Source organism: Mobula hypostoma, chromosome 1, assembly GCF_963921235.1.
Source record: "Mobula hypostoma chromosome 1, sMobHyp1.1, whole genome shotgun sequence".
In the NCBI taxonomy this organism is placed as follows: domain Eukaryota; kingdom Metazoa; phylum Chordata; class Chondrichthyes; order Myliobatiformes; family Myliobatidae; genus Mobula; species Mobula hypostoma.
In genome coordinates this window covers 110,906,756-110,923,237 of record NC_086097.1, presented here as the reverse complement: position 1 = coordinate 110,923,237, position 16,482 = coordinate 110,906,756, and the positions used below count along the sequence as shown (strand labels likewise).

The 16,482-nt window shown below is 40.8% G+C and overlaps 1 protein-coding gene across 3 annotated transcripts in view; it reads left to right on the top strand.

Annotated features, from left to right (window-relative positions):
- The window catches only part of golga4 (golgin A4), a 266,334-nt gene that overhangs the window by 222,910 nt on the left and 26,942 nt on the right, over positions 1-16,482 (top strand). For all 3 annotated transcript variants that reach the window (XM_063054798.1, XM_063054789.1, XM_063054779.1), the window contains 4 exons: positions 610-717; positions 2,856-2,885; positions 5,876-5,944; positions 6,020-6,095. In XM_063054798.1, coding sequence (XP_062910868.1) covers positions 610-717; positions 2,856-2,885; positions 5,876-5,944; positions 6,020-6,095 — 283 coding nt within the window. The remainder of the gene's footprint in view (positions 1-609; positions 718-2,855; positions 2,886-5,875; positions 5,945-6,019; positions 6,096-16,482) is intronic.

The window sequence follows — 16,482 nt, the reverse complement described above, 5'->3', positions numbered from 1 at the left end:
AGAATTGGTTGCAGTATTCCAGCTGAAGCTTGGCCAATGTTTCTTTTAAATTGGAGCTTAACTCGCTGCTCTGTATTTAGTACTCCACCTAATGAAGACCAGTGTCTGTACTAATAGACAACTCGTTGTTTGAGGAGCCATCCAGGATATTCTTCCTCAACATTGAAGTGGCACATCCCTTAACTAATGCATTGAACAGGCACCTCCTCCTTTACATTCTCATAAACAGGATGCACCACATGATAGAGCTGTGAAGGAACACACTCATTTTACCAGCTCTCTTACGAGTATTTTGATTCATTCGTAATAAAACAGCAAACAACAAGGGCTCGGTATATATTGGGGTCTTGTTTTAACATGACAAAATCATAGCATGGCATTCATTAATAGAACTGGAATCATTTTATGTTTTTCATGAAACCAGGGGAAAGCTGTTCGAAATGCTCAATTTTCTTTTCAGTTGACATGAGAACAAATTCAACACCTGCATGGTTGATGTATTCTGAAATCTGGTGTTGATATCATTCTCAGTGTGTTCCTCCTCATTTATTTCTCCATGGCTATGATAAATACATTAGTGATTTAACAATAATTTTCATACTTTTAAAGACCCGGGAAGAAGAAATGACAGTGAAGGTGAATGATCTACAATTGCAACTGGAAGAGTTACAAGCCAAACATAAGCTGTGTAAAGAGGGAAATTGGAATACTGAAGAGGTAATATGTTAATTATGCATGAGTGCTGCTCAGTACCTGAATGGTGCACATAGCTCAGAACTATTGTTGTGATATTGGTAACTCTGAACTTTGTTGTTTCAGTCAGTTTGTGCCATATTAGAAGATTAACCACCAGAAATTGAGCGTAAAATGATAATACAAGACCAAGAGTGATTTTAAAGTGCATAGGTTTATTTTTTTAAAAAGTGATTTGCCTTTGTTTTCATAAAATATCATTTATTGGTGATTTTGTATTCCATTGCAGTAAAATTCTATTAATTCAGCATGTTAGGTGCTTTAGTAGTGTTGAACCAGCATATTTCAGCAATACACTGCTAGTTCAGTTTTTTAAGGTATTGTCATGCTCCAATTAAGTGAATGAAGAGTCTAGGAAACAAGGACCTTGCAAGTTTCAGGGGAGCCTGGGAAGAACAAAACCAGGTGTAGTTAAAAGGAACTATGGCTTAGCAAGTAGAGAAAGAGCACTAGAACCGGGCGTCTGGCAAGTCAAGAGGGGACTCAGGAACTGGGGCCCTAGTGAGGTGGATGCCAAGCCATAATTTGATCTGTCAAATAGAAGCAGAAAACCTGCAACACCTTACAGGCCCTTCAGCCCACAAAGCTGTGCGGAACATGTCCTTACCTTAGAAATTACCTAAGGTTACCCATAGCCCTCTATTTTTCTAAGCTCCTTGTACCTATCCAGGAGTCTCTTAAAATCACTTACTTCTGAATATGAAATTGTTAGCATAGTCTGATTAGGGATATTCATCATGGGTTTGTGAGAGATAAGTCATGCCTCATGAGCCTAATTGACCTTTTCGAGGAATTGACAAGATATATTGATGAAGGTCAAGCAGTGAATGAGCTATACATAGATTTTTAGTAAGACACTTGGATAGGTTCCCCATTGTAGGCTCATTCAGAATGTCAGGGGGCATGGAATCAAATGAAACTTGGCTACATGAATTTGGAATTGTCTTGCCCACAGAAGGCAGACAGTGGTTGTAGATGGAGTGTCTTCTGCCTGGAGATCCATGATGCTCCACAGGGGTGCAATCTGGGACCCTCTGTTCTTTTGTGATTTACATACATGACGCATGAGGAAGTGGTGGGGAGGGTTAGTAAGTGTGTAGATGACACAAAGGTTGCTGGTTTTATGGAAGGTATAGATATAGACACCATGCAGAACTGGGCATGCTCCGGATGGCTCTTGACGTGAGTTGGCAACAGCACATGACGAATGTCAAGCTCTATGACGACCTACCGACGCTCGCCACTAAAATCAAAGCGAGAAGACTGCAACTAGCAGGGCACTGTCTTCGCCACCCCGAGCTACTTGCCAGCCTTGTCATCATATGGGAGCCTAAGCATGGGAGGATGAACCCTGGGCGCCCTCCCAAGACAGCGGCACGGCTAATATAGATGAACTGAACACACTGATGAGGGAGAGGGAGAAGTGGGGAGTCCGTCATCGTGCCCGAAGACGGCCCCCTTGGCCTGAGGTGACGTAGTAGTGGAAGTAGTAGAAGTAGTTAAAAGAAGAAGATGATGATAGACACATCCATTCCTCTGTGTCTTCACATGGGTCACCATCAAGTTAGAAAGAAATAACTTGTCCTGTGCAAAACTAGGCTAACTATCCCTAATCAGGCCATGCTTTTCAAAATATTTATAAATCCTATCCCAAACATCCTGTCTAGTAACAATGACTTGTACCATTGACTTGCAACTCACTGATCTATATTTTCTACAATTCTCCCTATTTCCCTTTTTGAACAATGGAACAACATCAACCACTTGCCAGTCCTCTGGGACTTCGGCTGTGGCTAGAGAGGACACAAAGATCTTGATTAAGGCCCCAACAATGTTATCTTTTGCATCTCCTAGCAACCTGAGTAAATCCCATCAGGCTCTGGGGACGTAGCCACCTGAACAAAAAAACCCAACATATCTTTTAGGGTTCCATAAATGTTTTTTTATTGTATGGGTTCTGGGAACTATTCTGTACTGTTAGCAGACGGTTTTGATAAAGACTATCGTAAACTATGGATTCTGTTTATGAAGGTGTAACTTAGTTGTAACAGAAAACAATAATGTGTATTTTGAAGTATTTTTTTTAATGTTGATTCATGCAGGGACATCTTCACACAGTAACAGAATTGAAGGTGAGACATTATTTCAATGTTTACTTACTTATTTCAAAGCTAAAGTTCAAGAAGACACTGAAATATTTAAAGGGATATTTAAATATTTAAGTTTTAATGGTCACGTACTTTACATCAAAACATGGAGTGAAATGCATTGTTTGTGTCCACAACCAACACAATCCAAGGATGTTCTGGGGACGGCACAGAAGTGAAAGCGTGTTTCTGGCACCAATATAGTATGCCCACAACTTACTAATCCTAACCTGTGCATCTTTTGCAATATACCACAAAACCAGAGCATTTGGAGGAAACACGGGCAGCCATGGGGAGAACATACATACTTCTTCCAGTCAGTGGCAGGAATTGAACCTCAGTCTTCTGATTACTGGTGCTGTACGAATAGGGTTGCCAAATTTCTCACTGCCAAATAAGGAACAAAAGTAGCAGTCAAATATGGGACACTTGTGTTTACCCCGAGAAAGACTACCATGACGATGAAGCCTTGCGTGGGCACCTGTGTGCGTGTGCGTGTATGTGCCGATTTTTTTTTCTACAAATCGGTTTTGGCTTAATCTTCCTGATTCTATTAAGTGAAACTACACTGTACATACATTATTTCTACTTTATATAGGCTGTGTATTTGTCATATCATTCCTGCTTTTATTATATGTTAGTGTTATTTTAGGTTTTATGGGTTATTTGGTATGATTTGGTAGGTTATTTTTTGGGTCTAAGAATGCTCAAAATGTTTTCCCCTATAAATTAATTGTAAATGCTTCTTCACTTTACGCTATTTCGGCTTATGAACGGTTTCATAGGAACGCTCTACCTTAGCAGGGGAAATACGGGACAAGGGCGGTCCCGTATGGGACAAACCAATTTAGCCCAATATTCGGGATGTCCTGGCTAATATGGGACAGTTGGCAACCCTATGTATGAACTAGTCCCCAAACGGCCTAAACGAGGCCTAAAAAGCTAGGCCAGGAAAGTAAAATATACCCACTAAAGGGCCAACACTGCACCCAATAATTAAGAAAATTATTGAGAAAACCAGACTAGGGAGGAAGAGGAGGTCCCCTTCAGTCACCCACCCAGAAACAAAATTAAGACAGGTGACCATTAAATAGGAAAGGTACGTCTTACTTTGGAAATAGAGCTTAACAACTAGGCCCCAGACAGAACCTAATTCCCCAAATAGTAACACCTAAACGGAATAGAGAGGGATAAATGTAGAAAGTATAACTACAATGAATAACCACCAGGAAGAATAGACTCCTAACGACCAGTTTGATCCAGACACAGCACTCACCACAACCCCCCAACTTCCCCCCAAGGGGAAGAATGCATCTCCGTCACATGGCCCTGCCCTGAAACCTAACATCCTCACACCCCCATAAACCTAAGTCCTCTTCTCGCCAGGGGCCAAACTCGCCCCACACCACCAGTTCTACCTCCCGGCACCCCCCAGACATCCCTTGACCCTACCCCCCCAACCTAAAATCCTAACATCCAAAAGACCACACACCCAAACTAAACCAGACAACACTCCCCCAGATAACCCTGGCCACACCCCCGCAAAGGGGCCTACTTAACACTGGGTCCCATGTTGCTCTCCCCCCCCCCCCATATGGGGAGGCCTGCATCCACATTCCTCAGCCCTATCCCTAAATCTAACAACTTGACCCATCCTACGCACCGCCATAAACCTGAGCCCTCTCTCCACCAAGGGGCCAAGGTCACCCCACATCACCAGTTTAACACTAACACGCCACCCCACAAACATCCCCAACCCTACACTTCACCCTAATCCTAACTTCCAATGGCCTGCGCACCCCAACTAAACTGAACAGCATCCCAAATAACCCAAGCCACACCCCACAAAGGGGCTTACGTAACAGCTGCCCCCACCATTCCCTCTCGCATCCCCGGTCCTTTTTCCTACCCCTAAACCTAACATCTCCAACCCTCCTACACACCCCCATAAACCCAAGCTCTCACCCCACCAAGGGGTCAAATCACCTAATATCACCAGCTGTTCAGTTCCTCTTTCAGCCCTCCCCACCACTGCAAAGTCCTGCAGAACCCCTCCCCCCCCCAATGCTGCCAGTTGCCACCCCACCTCCCTTCGCAGTGAATCCTCCACCCTCATTACCTAACGCTACCCCTGGGCCTGACCCTCCCCACATCTTGCGAGACCATGGATCTGCGCCTGGAAAGTCTTCACTCTCCAGGGTGCAAGCCTGGGCAAGGTTGTATGGAAGACCGGCAGTTGCCCATGCTGCAAGTCTCCCTTGTCCACGACACCAATGTTGTCCAAGGGAAGGGCATTAGGACCCATACAGCTTGGCACCAGTGTCATCGCAGAGCAATGTGTGATTAAGTGCCTTGCTCAAGGACACAACACGTTGCCTCGGCTGGGGCTCGAACTCACATCCTTCAGGTCGCTAGTCCAATGCCTTAACCACTTGGCCACGTGCCCACCCTCCCCACAACACCCCTCAAGTAGCTACCGCACAACCCCCAGGTCATAGCACCCATTCCCTATAACACACCCCCCCCCCCAACACTATCCATAGGCAATAACTTCACCATTTAACTTAAACTCCAGAATGGAGGTTAACGAGGAGGAAGATCCCAATAAAGGCAAGTTGAGGACCGAGATGATGACAACGTGGACCAACAACAAAGTGGCAGAGTGAAGTGATAATGCATCTCCAGTACGAGATCTACAAACACTAGAGGGATATTTTGCACTATGCTAACAGTTGCTTTACTGTGCCATCCAATGCATAAAATCTAGTTTTTCTGAATTTCTTGAGGATGTTTCTATATCAAGTTTGACATATTATTCATCACTTATTTTGATTGGTTGAAATATTGGATTGTTTGTAAATTAAACCTACTGGGCTGAAACCTGTGAAACTATCTCACTATTTGCATTGCAACTAATTTGTGATATTAGTTAAGCTTTGTGTTTATTTCTGTGATATCTTAATTTCACCTATCAGGCACAATTAGCACAAAAGACCACACTTCTCAGTGATGCCAAACTCCAGGAACAGGAATTTAGAGAGCAGGTAAAAGCAAACTTTTTATTTCCTATTGGTTAGTTTCTCAGTCCAGATTCAGCTGAATAGTTAATTATTTTCCAGATTCATTCACTTGAAGATCAGCTTGGAGTCCATGAGAAAAGTTCTTGTATGTCACCTTTTCGGATATCAGATAGAGGTAAGATTTTTGGAGCTCTGGTTTGCTTCTTTTAAATATATCAACATTAAAATGACAGCTTCAACGTTAAAACGAAAACCAATTTCCCCCGGGATCAATAAAGTATGACTATGACTATGACAATTGAATAGGTTATTACATTGCTCACTCTGAAAGTGGTGCATTTGGGCTTACTTCGTCTTTAATATATTTATAATTACTTTGAGATGCAAGCAACATTGCATTCAAGAAGGTGGTAGTCAGCCATATTTTGAGCCACAGTATTCCTAATGAAGGTATACCCAAATTAAGAAAGTTGATAAGTTCAAGTTCTTAACACCAGCAACAATGAAGGATGGTTTGTGATTTTACCAGAGCTTGCAGGTGGTTATATTGTTCTCCTTTTCCCCTCCATTGTTAGAGTTTGCAAGTTTAAAACGTGTTTTAGATACGTGTCCTTGATGTAGTCTAGGCAAGTAACGGCAGTGTACAGTGGTTATGGTGCACTGATGGTAGGAAAAATAAACGTTTTGGATCATAAACAAGAGAAAATCTGCAGATGCTTGAAGTCCAAGCAACACACACAAAATGCTGGAAGAACTCAGCAGGCCAGGCAGCATCAATGTTTAATTGCATCGTAATAGTTCAACTAAGCTAAAAAAAAATTTTGATCTTTTCGTTTGTGCTCAGTGTCTAAGGTTTCTCGGTTAAGTGTCCAACACTAATTAGCCAGTATTGATGGATTCTAGTTGCCCTGATACGGTTTCTCCAATGTCCTGGTGAAACCTTTCACTATGCTCATCACTGACAATGTCAAGATTTGCAGGGAATGCAGAAAATGAATCTTTAGTGACATGTTGCACTTGTCATTTTATATGCTTGAAGTATTTTGACCACCAGCTGCACGTAGTTTGATGCTCTATACTTGTCAAGAAGATTTTCAGCAACATCCTTAGATGCCTTCCATGTAATTTTTTCCCGTCCCACTAAAGTTTCAAATTGCTTGTCATTGATGACCTGTTTGATGCTGTGGACCTTGCTTAATTTTGGCATCAGTTATTCTGACTTTAATTATGAATTGAGATAACAAATATAGGCGATTTCAAGAAAATGCTGCATGGAAAGGAAACTTCATGGCAATTTTCTTGATCCGCGGCCCAGAATCCCTAAAATACACCCAAAAGTTTTCAGGAAGCAAAATCTTTGTTGTCCAGTAGAATTAGTAAATACTGATACAGAATTTAAAAAAAGCAGAAAGGCTGTGTTGAACTTGTGTAAAACAGTGGTTGGGCTACAACTGGATTACTGTGTGCAGCACTTGATTTGCCAAAGGATGTGAACATCTACTAGGATGGTCCCTTGAATAGGTATGTGGATAGGACAGGTTTAGAGCAATATGGGCTAATCATGGGCAAAAGGGAGCAGTATAAATGGGAATCTTGCTTGGCATGGACCAGTTGAGCCGAAGGGCCTTGTTTCTGTGCTGTATGACTTTTGTATGTCACCTTCACTTCATTTCCCTTTTCATTTTGAGTCATGATGTAAACACCATAATCCGGTACAAAAATGTTCATTAAAAGTAGTAATCATCAAGATACTAAGCCATGAATTGAAATTGTGTCTTTAGCATTTTTGTCCTAATACTCAAGAACAGTTTTTTAATACCACATCAGGAACAGTTTCCATTATTGAATCTGTACACTTGTGGTGTTTTGCGTTACATATTTAAATGCTTTTTAAAAGAAGTTGCAATATGTAATAGACCATTCACAGCCATTCATATTCAGGACTGTTCAAAGTTGCAGAGTCATCAGAGTTTCAGTTTTGCTGAGATATTAATTTAGTTCTAAGGCAAAAACCATTTGCTGTCAACTCAGTAGATTTAATGATACACTTACAGTTCAAATTCACTTGCATCAGTCTTGGCTCTCTTTCTTTCCACTGTCCTTTACGTTTAGTCCCGAAGTCCAATATTTCACATTTGGTCAGATGAAACTATCTACTATTTCTCTGCAACTTATCTATATTGCACTGTATCCTTTGGCAGCTCTACACTGTTCACAACACCAGAAGGGGCCATGAGAAGGCCTTGGCAGACAGGATTAAGGAAAACCCCAAGGCATTCTAGAAGTATGTGAAGAGCAAGAGGATGAAATGTGAGAGAATAGGACCAATCAAGTGTGACAGTGGGAAAGTGTGTATGGAACCGGAGGAAATAGCAGAGGTACTTAATGAATAGTTTACTTCAGTATTCACTATGAAAAATGATCTTGGTGATTGTAGTGATGACGTGCAGCGGACTGAAAAGCTTGAGCATGTAGATATTAAGAAAGAGGATGTGATGGAGCTTTTGGAAAGCATCGAGTTGGATAAGTCGCCGGGACTGGATGAGGTATATCCCAGGCTACTGTGGGAGGCGAGGGAGGAGATTGCTGAGCCTCTGGCGATGATCTTTGCATCATCAATGGGGACGGGAGAAGTTCCGGAGGATTGGAGGGTTGCAGATGTTGTTCCTTTATTCAAGAAAGGGAGTAGAGATAGCCCAGGAAACTATAGAGCAGTGAGTCTTACTTCAGTGGTTGGTAAGTTGATGGAGTAGATCCTTAAGAGGCAGGATTTATGAACATTTGGAGAGGTATAATATGATTAGGGATAGTCAACATGGCTTTGTCAAGGGCAGGTTGTGCCTTATGAGCCTGATTGAATTTTTTGAGGGGACATTGCTTTCTGGATCCAGAACTGGCTTGCCCACAGAAGGCAAAGAGTGGTTGTAGACGGGTCGTTTTCTGCATGGAAGTTGGTGACCAGTGAGGTGCCTCAGGAATCTGTTCTGGGACCCTTACTCTTTGTGATTTTTATAAATGACCTGGATGAGGAAGTGGAGTGGTGGGTTAGTAAGTTTGCTGATGACATTAAGGTTGGAGGTGTTGTGGATAGTTTGGAGAACTGTCAGAGGTTACACCGGGACATAGATAGGATGCAAAACTGGGCTGAGAAGTGGCAGATGGAGTTCAACCCAGATAAGTGCGAGGTGGTTCATTTTGGTAGGTCAAATATGATGGCAGAATATAGTATTAATGGTAAGACTCTTGTCAGTGTGGAGGATCAGAGGGATCTTGGGGGATCATAGGATGCTCAAAGCAGCTGCGCAGGTTGACTCTGTGGTTAAGAAGGCATACGGTGTATTGGCCTTGGTCAATTGTGGAATTGAATTTAGGAGACGAGAAGTAATGTTGCAGCTATATAGGACCCTGGTCAGACCCCACTTGGAGTACTGTGCTCAGTTCTGGTCACCTCACTACAGGAAGGATGTGGAGACCATAGAAAGGGTGCAGTAGAGATTTACAAGGATGTTCAAGCAACACACAGAAAAGTTGCTGGTGAACGCAGCAGGCCAGGCAGCATCTCTAGGAAGAGGTTGTTGCAGCAGAGTTAGTACTTTATTCCGAATAAAAAAGACGGAGACTCTTTGGGCTCACTTCGCAGCAAAGTCCTTTTATTGTCGTGATGATCACGGAGAGCCAACCTTCACAATGGAGCGGCGGGTTCTGACCGGACGCATAAGCAAGTTGAACTTTTATACATATAAATGAGACAGCTCTACGTAAAGAGAGATGATTACTTCTTAGAATATGTCTAATTCTTTTTTTTTTAATTTTATTTTTATTTGGATAAGGAATTCACAAATATGTACTTTTTTCACACATATAACCTTTTCCATTTTTTTATATGTATAAAACTATAATTATTTATACATTCTTAAGTACACATTTGAGATGATATAAAAGCAAATTAGACACTTAAATAGATAATTATGTACTGTGGTAATTCTAATCTATTAGGCTAAGTAATGGTATTAGTTGTTAAGAAAAATGGTAATAGTTTCCATGTAACTCATCTGGACCATTTCCACTGGACCAAATTGTTGTATATAAGCCTATGTAACAACCATTGTAGGTGTTTATATCCTAATTTGTTCATGCTTGCTCCTGCCTGCAGACATAATTATCCAATCCCTATGTACTTATTTACTTAATTTTTTCATTTTTTATCCCTTTCCCAAATCTTTCCCTTTACTTGTGTTAATTCTCTATTTTCCAAAAGAAAACAAAAAAAAAAGACATTTAGACTAGGGGTGCTTACGTTAGCAATATTACTGTGTTGATGAGAAGAGCAGTATAAATTATTAGGAGAGTCATCTAAAGTCTGCTCGCATTGGGGTTATATATTCAATCCATTTATTCCAGATTTGATAAAATTTTTCTTTTTGAATTCTCAGGGAGTAAGTCAACTTTTCCATTTTAAATATTTCCAAGATAATTTCGTGCCAGTCTTCTAATGTAGGTGGTATTGGATTTAGCCACTTTCTAGTGATTGATTTCTTATTTGCCGCTAAGAGGGCCTGCAGCAACTTTATATCTTCCTTCTGTTCAAGAAACAATACATGCCCCAAATAGAGCGTCTCAAAGTTCAGAGGTATCTGGGACCTAAGTACCTTAACTAATGTTCTATGAATACCTTCCCAATATAGACTTAATTTAGGGCAATCCCAGAAAATATGAAAATGATTTGCCTCCTTGGAGCCGCACCTTCTCCAACACGTCACGTTTGTATCTTTATATTTTTCCTGATATGGGGTCTTGAAGTATCTTATAATGTTTTTCCAACAATGTTCTCTCCAAGTCAAAGAATTAGTCGAGGACCATTGAAAGCTGCAGATTTTCCCCCAAGCCTCCTCTGAAAGTACCAACCCCGCTTCTTTCTCCCACTGTTCTTTAATATACAGTGTATTTACATTTTTAGCATGGGAGAGTGCATTATATAATCGAGAAACTGATTTACTAGGTATTGAACTGCAAGCCGAATTCAGAATCTTGAAAAATTCTAATTCTACTGTTGATAGGTCTGTATATCTACAACTCTGGTTAATATAGTTTCGTACTTGAAGGTACCTAAAAAATTCATTGTGTTCTAGGCCATGTTTGTCCTGCAGGATTTGGAAACTTTGTAATACACTTTTATCTATAAATGAGAGGTAGGTTGTAAGACCTTTCTTTATCCATAGCTCAAATCTTTTATCTCCTCTGTTGGGAAGGAATTCGGTATCATATGCACACCATCTAAAGAGTTTTAACATGTTATTAATTCCACATGAATTAACCACCTTCTGCCATACTTTTAATGTAAGATTTATCCAACTGTTTTTAAATTTTTCCAACTGGGCCATCAATCCTTTGTCAGCTATTGAGGCCTGTAGAGGAAAACTGTCAACTAATCCAAATTCTATTTCCTTCCATCTAGCCTTATATTCCCTATTACACCAATATAACAGAGGGGTTATCTGTGAGGCATAAAAATAATTTCTCAGGCAAGGAAGAACCATACCTCCTCCTTCCTTCCCTAACTGTAAGGTGTTATATCGAATTCTAGGTTTCTTTCCTTGCCAAATGAAGCGGGAAATCCATTTGTCCCATTCCCTGAATTGATTATCATCCACCTCCACGGGTAAAGTACGGAAAAGATACAATAACCGAGGAAGAATATTCATTTTTATAGTATTTATCCTTGAATTTAAACTTAAAAAGGGGATAAGATTCCATCTATGCATATCTGCTTTTATCTCTGAGATTAATGGCCCATAATTTACCTGTGACAGTGTTGAAAGATCCTTCGGCAGGGTTATTCCTAAATATTTTAATGATTTAGCTTCCCACTTAAGATCGTATGTATCCTGCAATTTTTTTGGATGGTGTATAATTTAGGGACATAACCTGCGTTTTCTTTACATTTATTTTATAACCTGATATTTTCCCAAAGTCATCCAACAGTGTAAACAATCCTATAAATGATTTTTCCGGTTCACTCAGATAGACCAAAACATCATCTGCGAATAACGCCACTTTCTGTTCAATCCCTGCCACCTTGATACCTTTTACGATTTCGCTCTGTCTTATTAGTTGGGCAAGCGGTTCAATATATAGCACAAAAAGGAAAGGAGAAATTGGGCATCCCTGTCTAGTGCCTCTCTCTAAGATGAAGGAGTCAGAGAGGTCCCCATTTATCTTAATTCAGGCTGTAGGGCTGTCATATAGAGTCTGAATTACTTTAATAAACTTTTCTCGAAAGCCGAATCTTCCTAACACTCTGCATAGGAATGCCCAACTAACCGAATCAAAAGCTTTCTCAGCGTCCAATCCTACTACCATTGTCTCTGTCTCGTTCTTATTAACCTGTTGTAATATGTGCAGAGTTCTCCTTATGTTGTCCTGTGTTTGTCTTTGTTGAATAAATCCAGTCTGGTCTAAGTGGATTAGGCCAGGTAAAAGCTTTTCCAATCTGCGCGCTAATATAGATGTAAATAGTTTGTAATTTAAATTAAGAACACTAATTGGCCGATAATTGCCACATTCTAGTTTATCTTTACCCTCTTTAGGAATAACTGAAATAATCGCTTCTCTCCAGGAAGGTAGAGTTTCTCCTCTCTGCAAGATCCAGTTAAAGGTGTTAAGTAGTAATGGGGCTAACTGTGTCTTCAGGGACTTGTACCACTCTGAGGTAAACCCATCAGAACCCGGGGACTTTCCAGCCTTTAACCTAGAGATGGCCACGTTCAGTTCTTTGACAGTTACTGGTTCTAATAAACTTTCATTTTGTAAATCTGTAAGTTTAGTTAGATCTAAAAAATTCAATACACTGTCTATATAGGGCTCATTGGGGGCCCGGGATTGGGAGTACAGCTCTCGATAATATGTTTCAAAACTCTCTTGAATTTTCCCTATTGTACTCTCCACAAGCTTTGTCTTTGGATTCTTTATTTTATGAATTGTATCGTCTGCTCGTTGTTTTCGTAATTTATATGCTAATAATCTAGCTGATTTACCTCCTACTGCATAATTCTTTTGTCTCAGGTAAAGAAAATTTCTTTGAGTTTCCAACGTATAAATATCGTCAATTTCACTTTGCAATTTCCTAATTTCCTGTTTTTGATTTGAATTACTTTTGTTGCTATCTACAACTTGAAGTTGTTTTAATTTTCCTTGAAGGTCTACTAATTTTTGTGCATTGATCTTTTTCATGTGAGTGGTAATGGAAATAATTTTCCCTCTCAGTACAGCTTTAAATGTATCCCATAAGATTACTGGTGATGTTTCTCCCGTGTCATTAAGGTCTGGATATTCTTTGATTTCTCACCTTAATCTCTCCATTACTTTCGGGTTATTGAGTATATGTGCATTTAGCCTCCATAATGTTTTCCTCATTTTCCTTTCCAGGATTAGAGACATAGAGACTGGGCTATGATCCGACAGATCAATTGTTGCAATATTACAGTTTTTTATCCCGAGTCTATCTGTATTAAAGATAAAGAAATAGTCTATCCTTGAATAGGCTGAATGAGGGAAAGAGTAATGTGTATAATCTTTACTAGTGGGGTGTAATTCCCTCCAGACATCTATAATTCCCAACTCCTCCATCAATGAATTCATTTTCCGAGTCAGAGGTTTATTCTGAGTAACTATTCTTGAAGAATCTAATACAGGATTTAATCTAATATTAAAATCCCCTCCACAAATTACTACCCCTTGAGAACTGACCATTAGGTCAAAAATGTGTCTATAAAATGACCATTCACAACCTGGAGGAGCATAAACATTCAGCAATGTTATTTCTGTACCTATTCTTCCTGTGATTTTTACAAACCGTCCTTCTTTGTCTTTCGTCTCTGAAATATGTTCATAATTAAGAGTACTTGATATTAAAGTAGCTACCCCTCTTTTGTGACAATTTATATGATGAATAAAATACATGCTTAAAGCCCATTCTTTTTAATTTTCCATGTTCAGATTGGCTCATGTGTGTTTCCTGGAGGAAGGCTATTTGTGCCCTCTCTTTCTTCAATTTAGACATGATCTTATTTCTTTTAATTGGATTCAAAACCCCATTAACATTATAGGAAATTATTTTTACCAATTCAGTTTGCATTTTCCTCTAGTAGAAAAAAAAACACTCTCCTTTTCTAACCAAACAGTAAGCAATCCCTTCTCAACAGTAAACCAAGACATATAACCACACCCTAGACATTTTTGAAAGTGTAACATTTGAAAATTTTTCCCAACTTCCCACAGTGAGGCCTGAGCACCGACCCGCCTCAGTTCAGAGGGATAACCTCTATCTTCACCCTGTGTTAGAGGGCCCTCAGCAGTTTGAATAATCATAGAGAATTTTCTCCTATTTATGTCTCGACCAAATTGCTATCATTCAAGTTATTCCGCCTAGTTTATTTTCAGTTACCAGTTTTCATTTTACCTTTAAGTCCGATTTACTCTTTTCAATCATTTCTCTTAATTAGTCTGTATTCTCTGTACATTCGCATCTGAATATTTGCAGCTTTTCCTTGTAGTTTGACACTCTGGTTCGTGTGGAGCGTCCTCGCCCCACTAACTGCCACGACTTCTGCCGAATCCTCTCCAGTAGCGACTCCGGTTGGGTGATAACTTTAATAGGTAGTCCCTGGTCCGCCAGGTCCAACGTTGCCTCCTCCACCGTAGCGTAAGTTTTTGTCCCTTTGTCGTAAAAGACTCTCAGCCGAGCTGGATACAGGGTCTGGAATCTGATGTTGTTTTCCTTCAGGACCCTCCGTGTTTCCGTATATTCCTTCCGTCTGGCAAGGATCCCCGGTGCGTAGTCGTGGTCTAAACTGATTTTACAGTTGCTCCACATGAAACCTTTCTTTTGCCATGCCCGTTTAAGCACCTCTTCCTTCGTTCTGTAACTGAGAAATCTGACCAGAATCGATCTGGGCTGGGCACCTGCCGGAGGCTGTGGTGCCAACGCGCGGTGAGCCCTTTCTATCTGTAGGTCTTTTGCGGCCGGTATATCAAGGTTCTCTCTAAGCAGCTTCTCTATGAAGGGAATCATCAATCCGGGTTTACCTTCGGTTCCTTCGGGAACTCCGTAAATCCTCACATTTTCCCTTCTTGAGCGGCCTTCTTGATCTATTAGTTTCCACTGGAGCTGCTCTTGTAGCTTCAGCATTTCTGCTATAACTTCCTCGGCGTTTTGTAGCTTCTCTTCAATTCCAACAATCCTCACTTCGGCTTCATCTATCCACGAGTTAGTTTTTACTATTTCTCCTTTAATATCTTCCAGCTGTTTGCTGTTATCTTGTCGGAACTCACGAATCTCTCCGAGAATCAAAGACAGAGTCACCGATTCCCCCTCATTATCTCCGTCCTGGCTTGCCGTGGGGGAGCTAGGCCCGTCGCCTTGCTGCGTCTCTTTATGTTTATCAGCCTTCGGAGCGGACTTTTTAATCTTGTTCTTAGACATCATCCTTGCCCCTTTTATTAATATAGTTATGCAATATTAAGTATTTGTCTAAATTCGATTTTGGGGCAGTTTACCTTCTTTTTTGTTGAGAGACCTTTTCCTTACGCCGCCATTCCCTTGATGACCTGGAAGTCATAGCGCTACAATTCTTGTAAGAGCATTGCTTTGACAGAAATAAATTGTTAACACCTTAGCAAAGTCAAATGCATCAAGGGGAGCTTTTAACACCTTTGCAAACTCAAATGCATCACAGGGAGCTCTTAGCAGCGAGCAAAGAAGAGCTGCTAATGCAGAATTTTCCAGTTACCACAGAGGTACAGCCGACATTTTGGGCCGAGACCCTTCATCCTGACGAAGGGTCTCGGCCCGAAACGTCAACTGTGCCTCTTCCTAGAGATGCTGCCTGGCCTGCTGCGTTAACCAGCAACTTTTATGTGTGTTGCTTGAAATTCCAGCATCTGCAAATTTCCTCGTGTTTGCGTTACAAGGATGTTACCTGGATTGGGGAGTATGCCTCATGAGGATAGGTTGAATGAACTTGGCCTTTTCTCCTTGGAGCGACAGAGGATGAGAGGTGATTTGATAGAGGTGTATAAGATGATGAGAGGCATTGATCGTGTGGATAGTCAGAGGCTTTTTCCCAGAACTGAAATGTTTGCCACAAGAGGACACAGGTTTAAGGTGCTGGGGAGTAGGTACAGACGAGACGTCAGGGGTAACTTTTTACGCAGAGAGTGGTGAGTACATGGAATGGGCTGCAGGCAACGGTGGTGGAGGTGGATAGGATAGGGTCTTTTTTAAGAGACTTTTGGATAGGTACATGGAGCTTAGAAAAGTAGAGGGCTATGGGTAAGCCTAGTATTTTCTAAGGTAGGGAAATGTTCGGCACAACTTTGTGGGCTGAAGGTTTTGTCTGCAGGTTTTCTATGTTTCTATGTATTCTTCGTATCATATCCATCTGCACTTTCATAAAGGTCATTTATATATCAATTACGAACAGCAGAGGTCCCAGTCCAGAACACAATTAGTTATTGACTTCCAGTTAGAATAAGTACCACTGACTTGTCTTTTACGGGTGAAC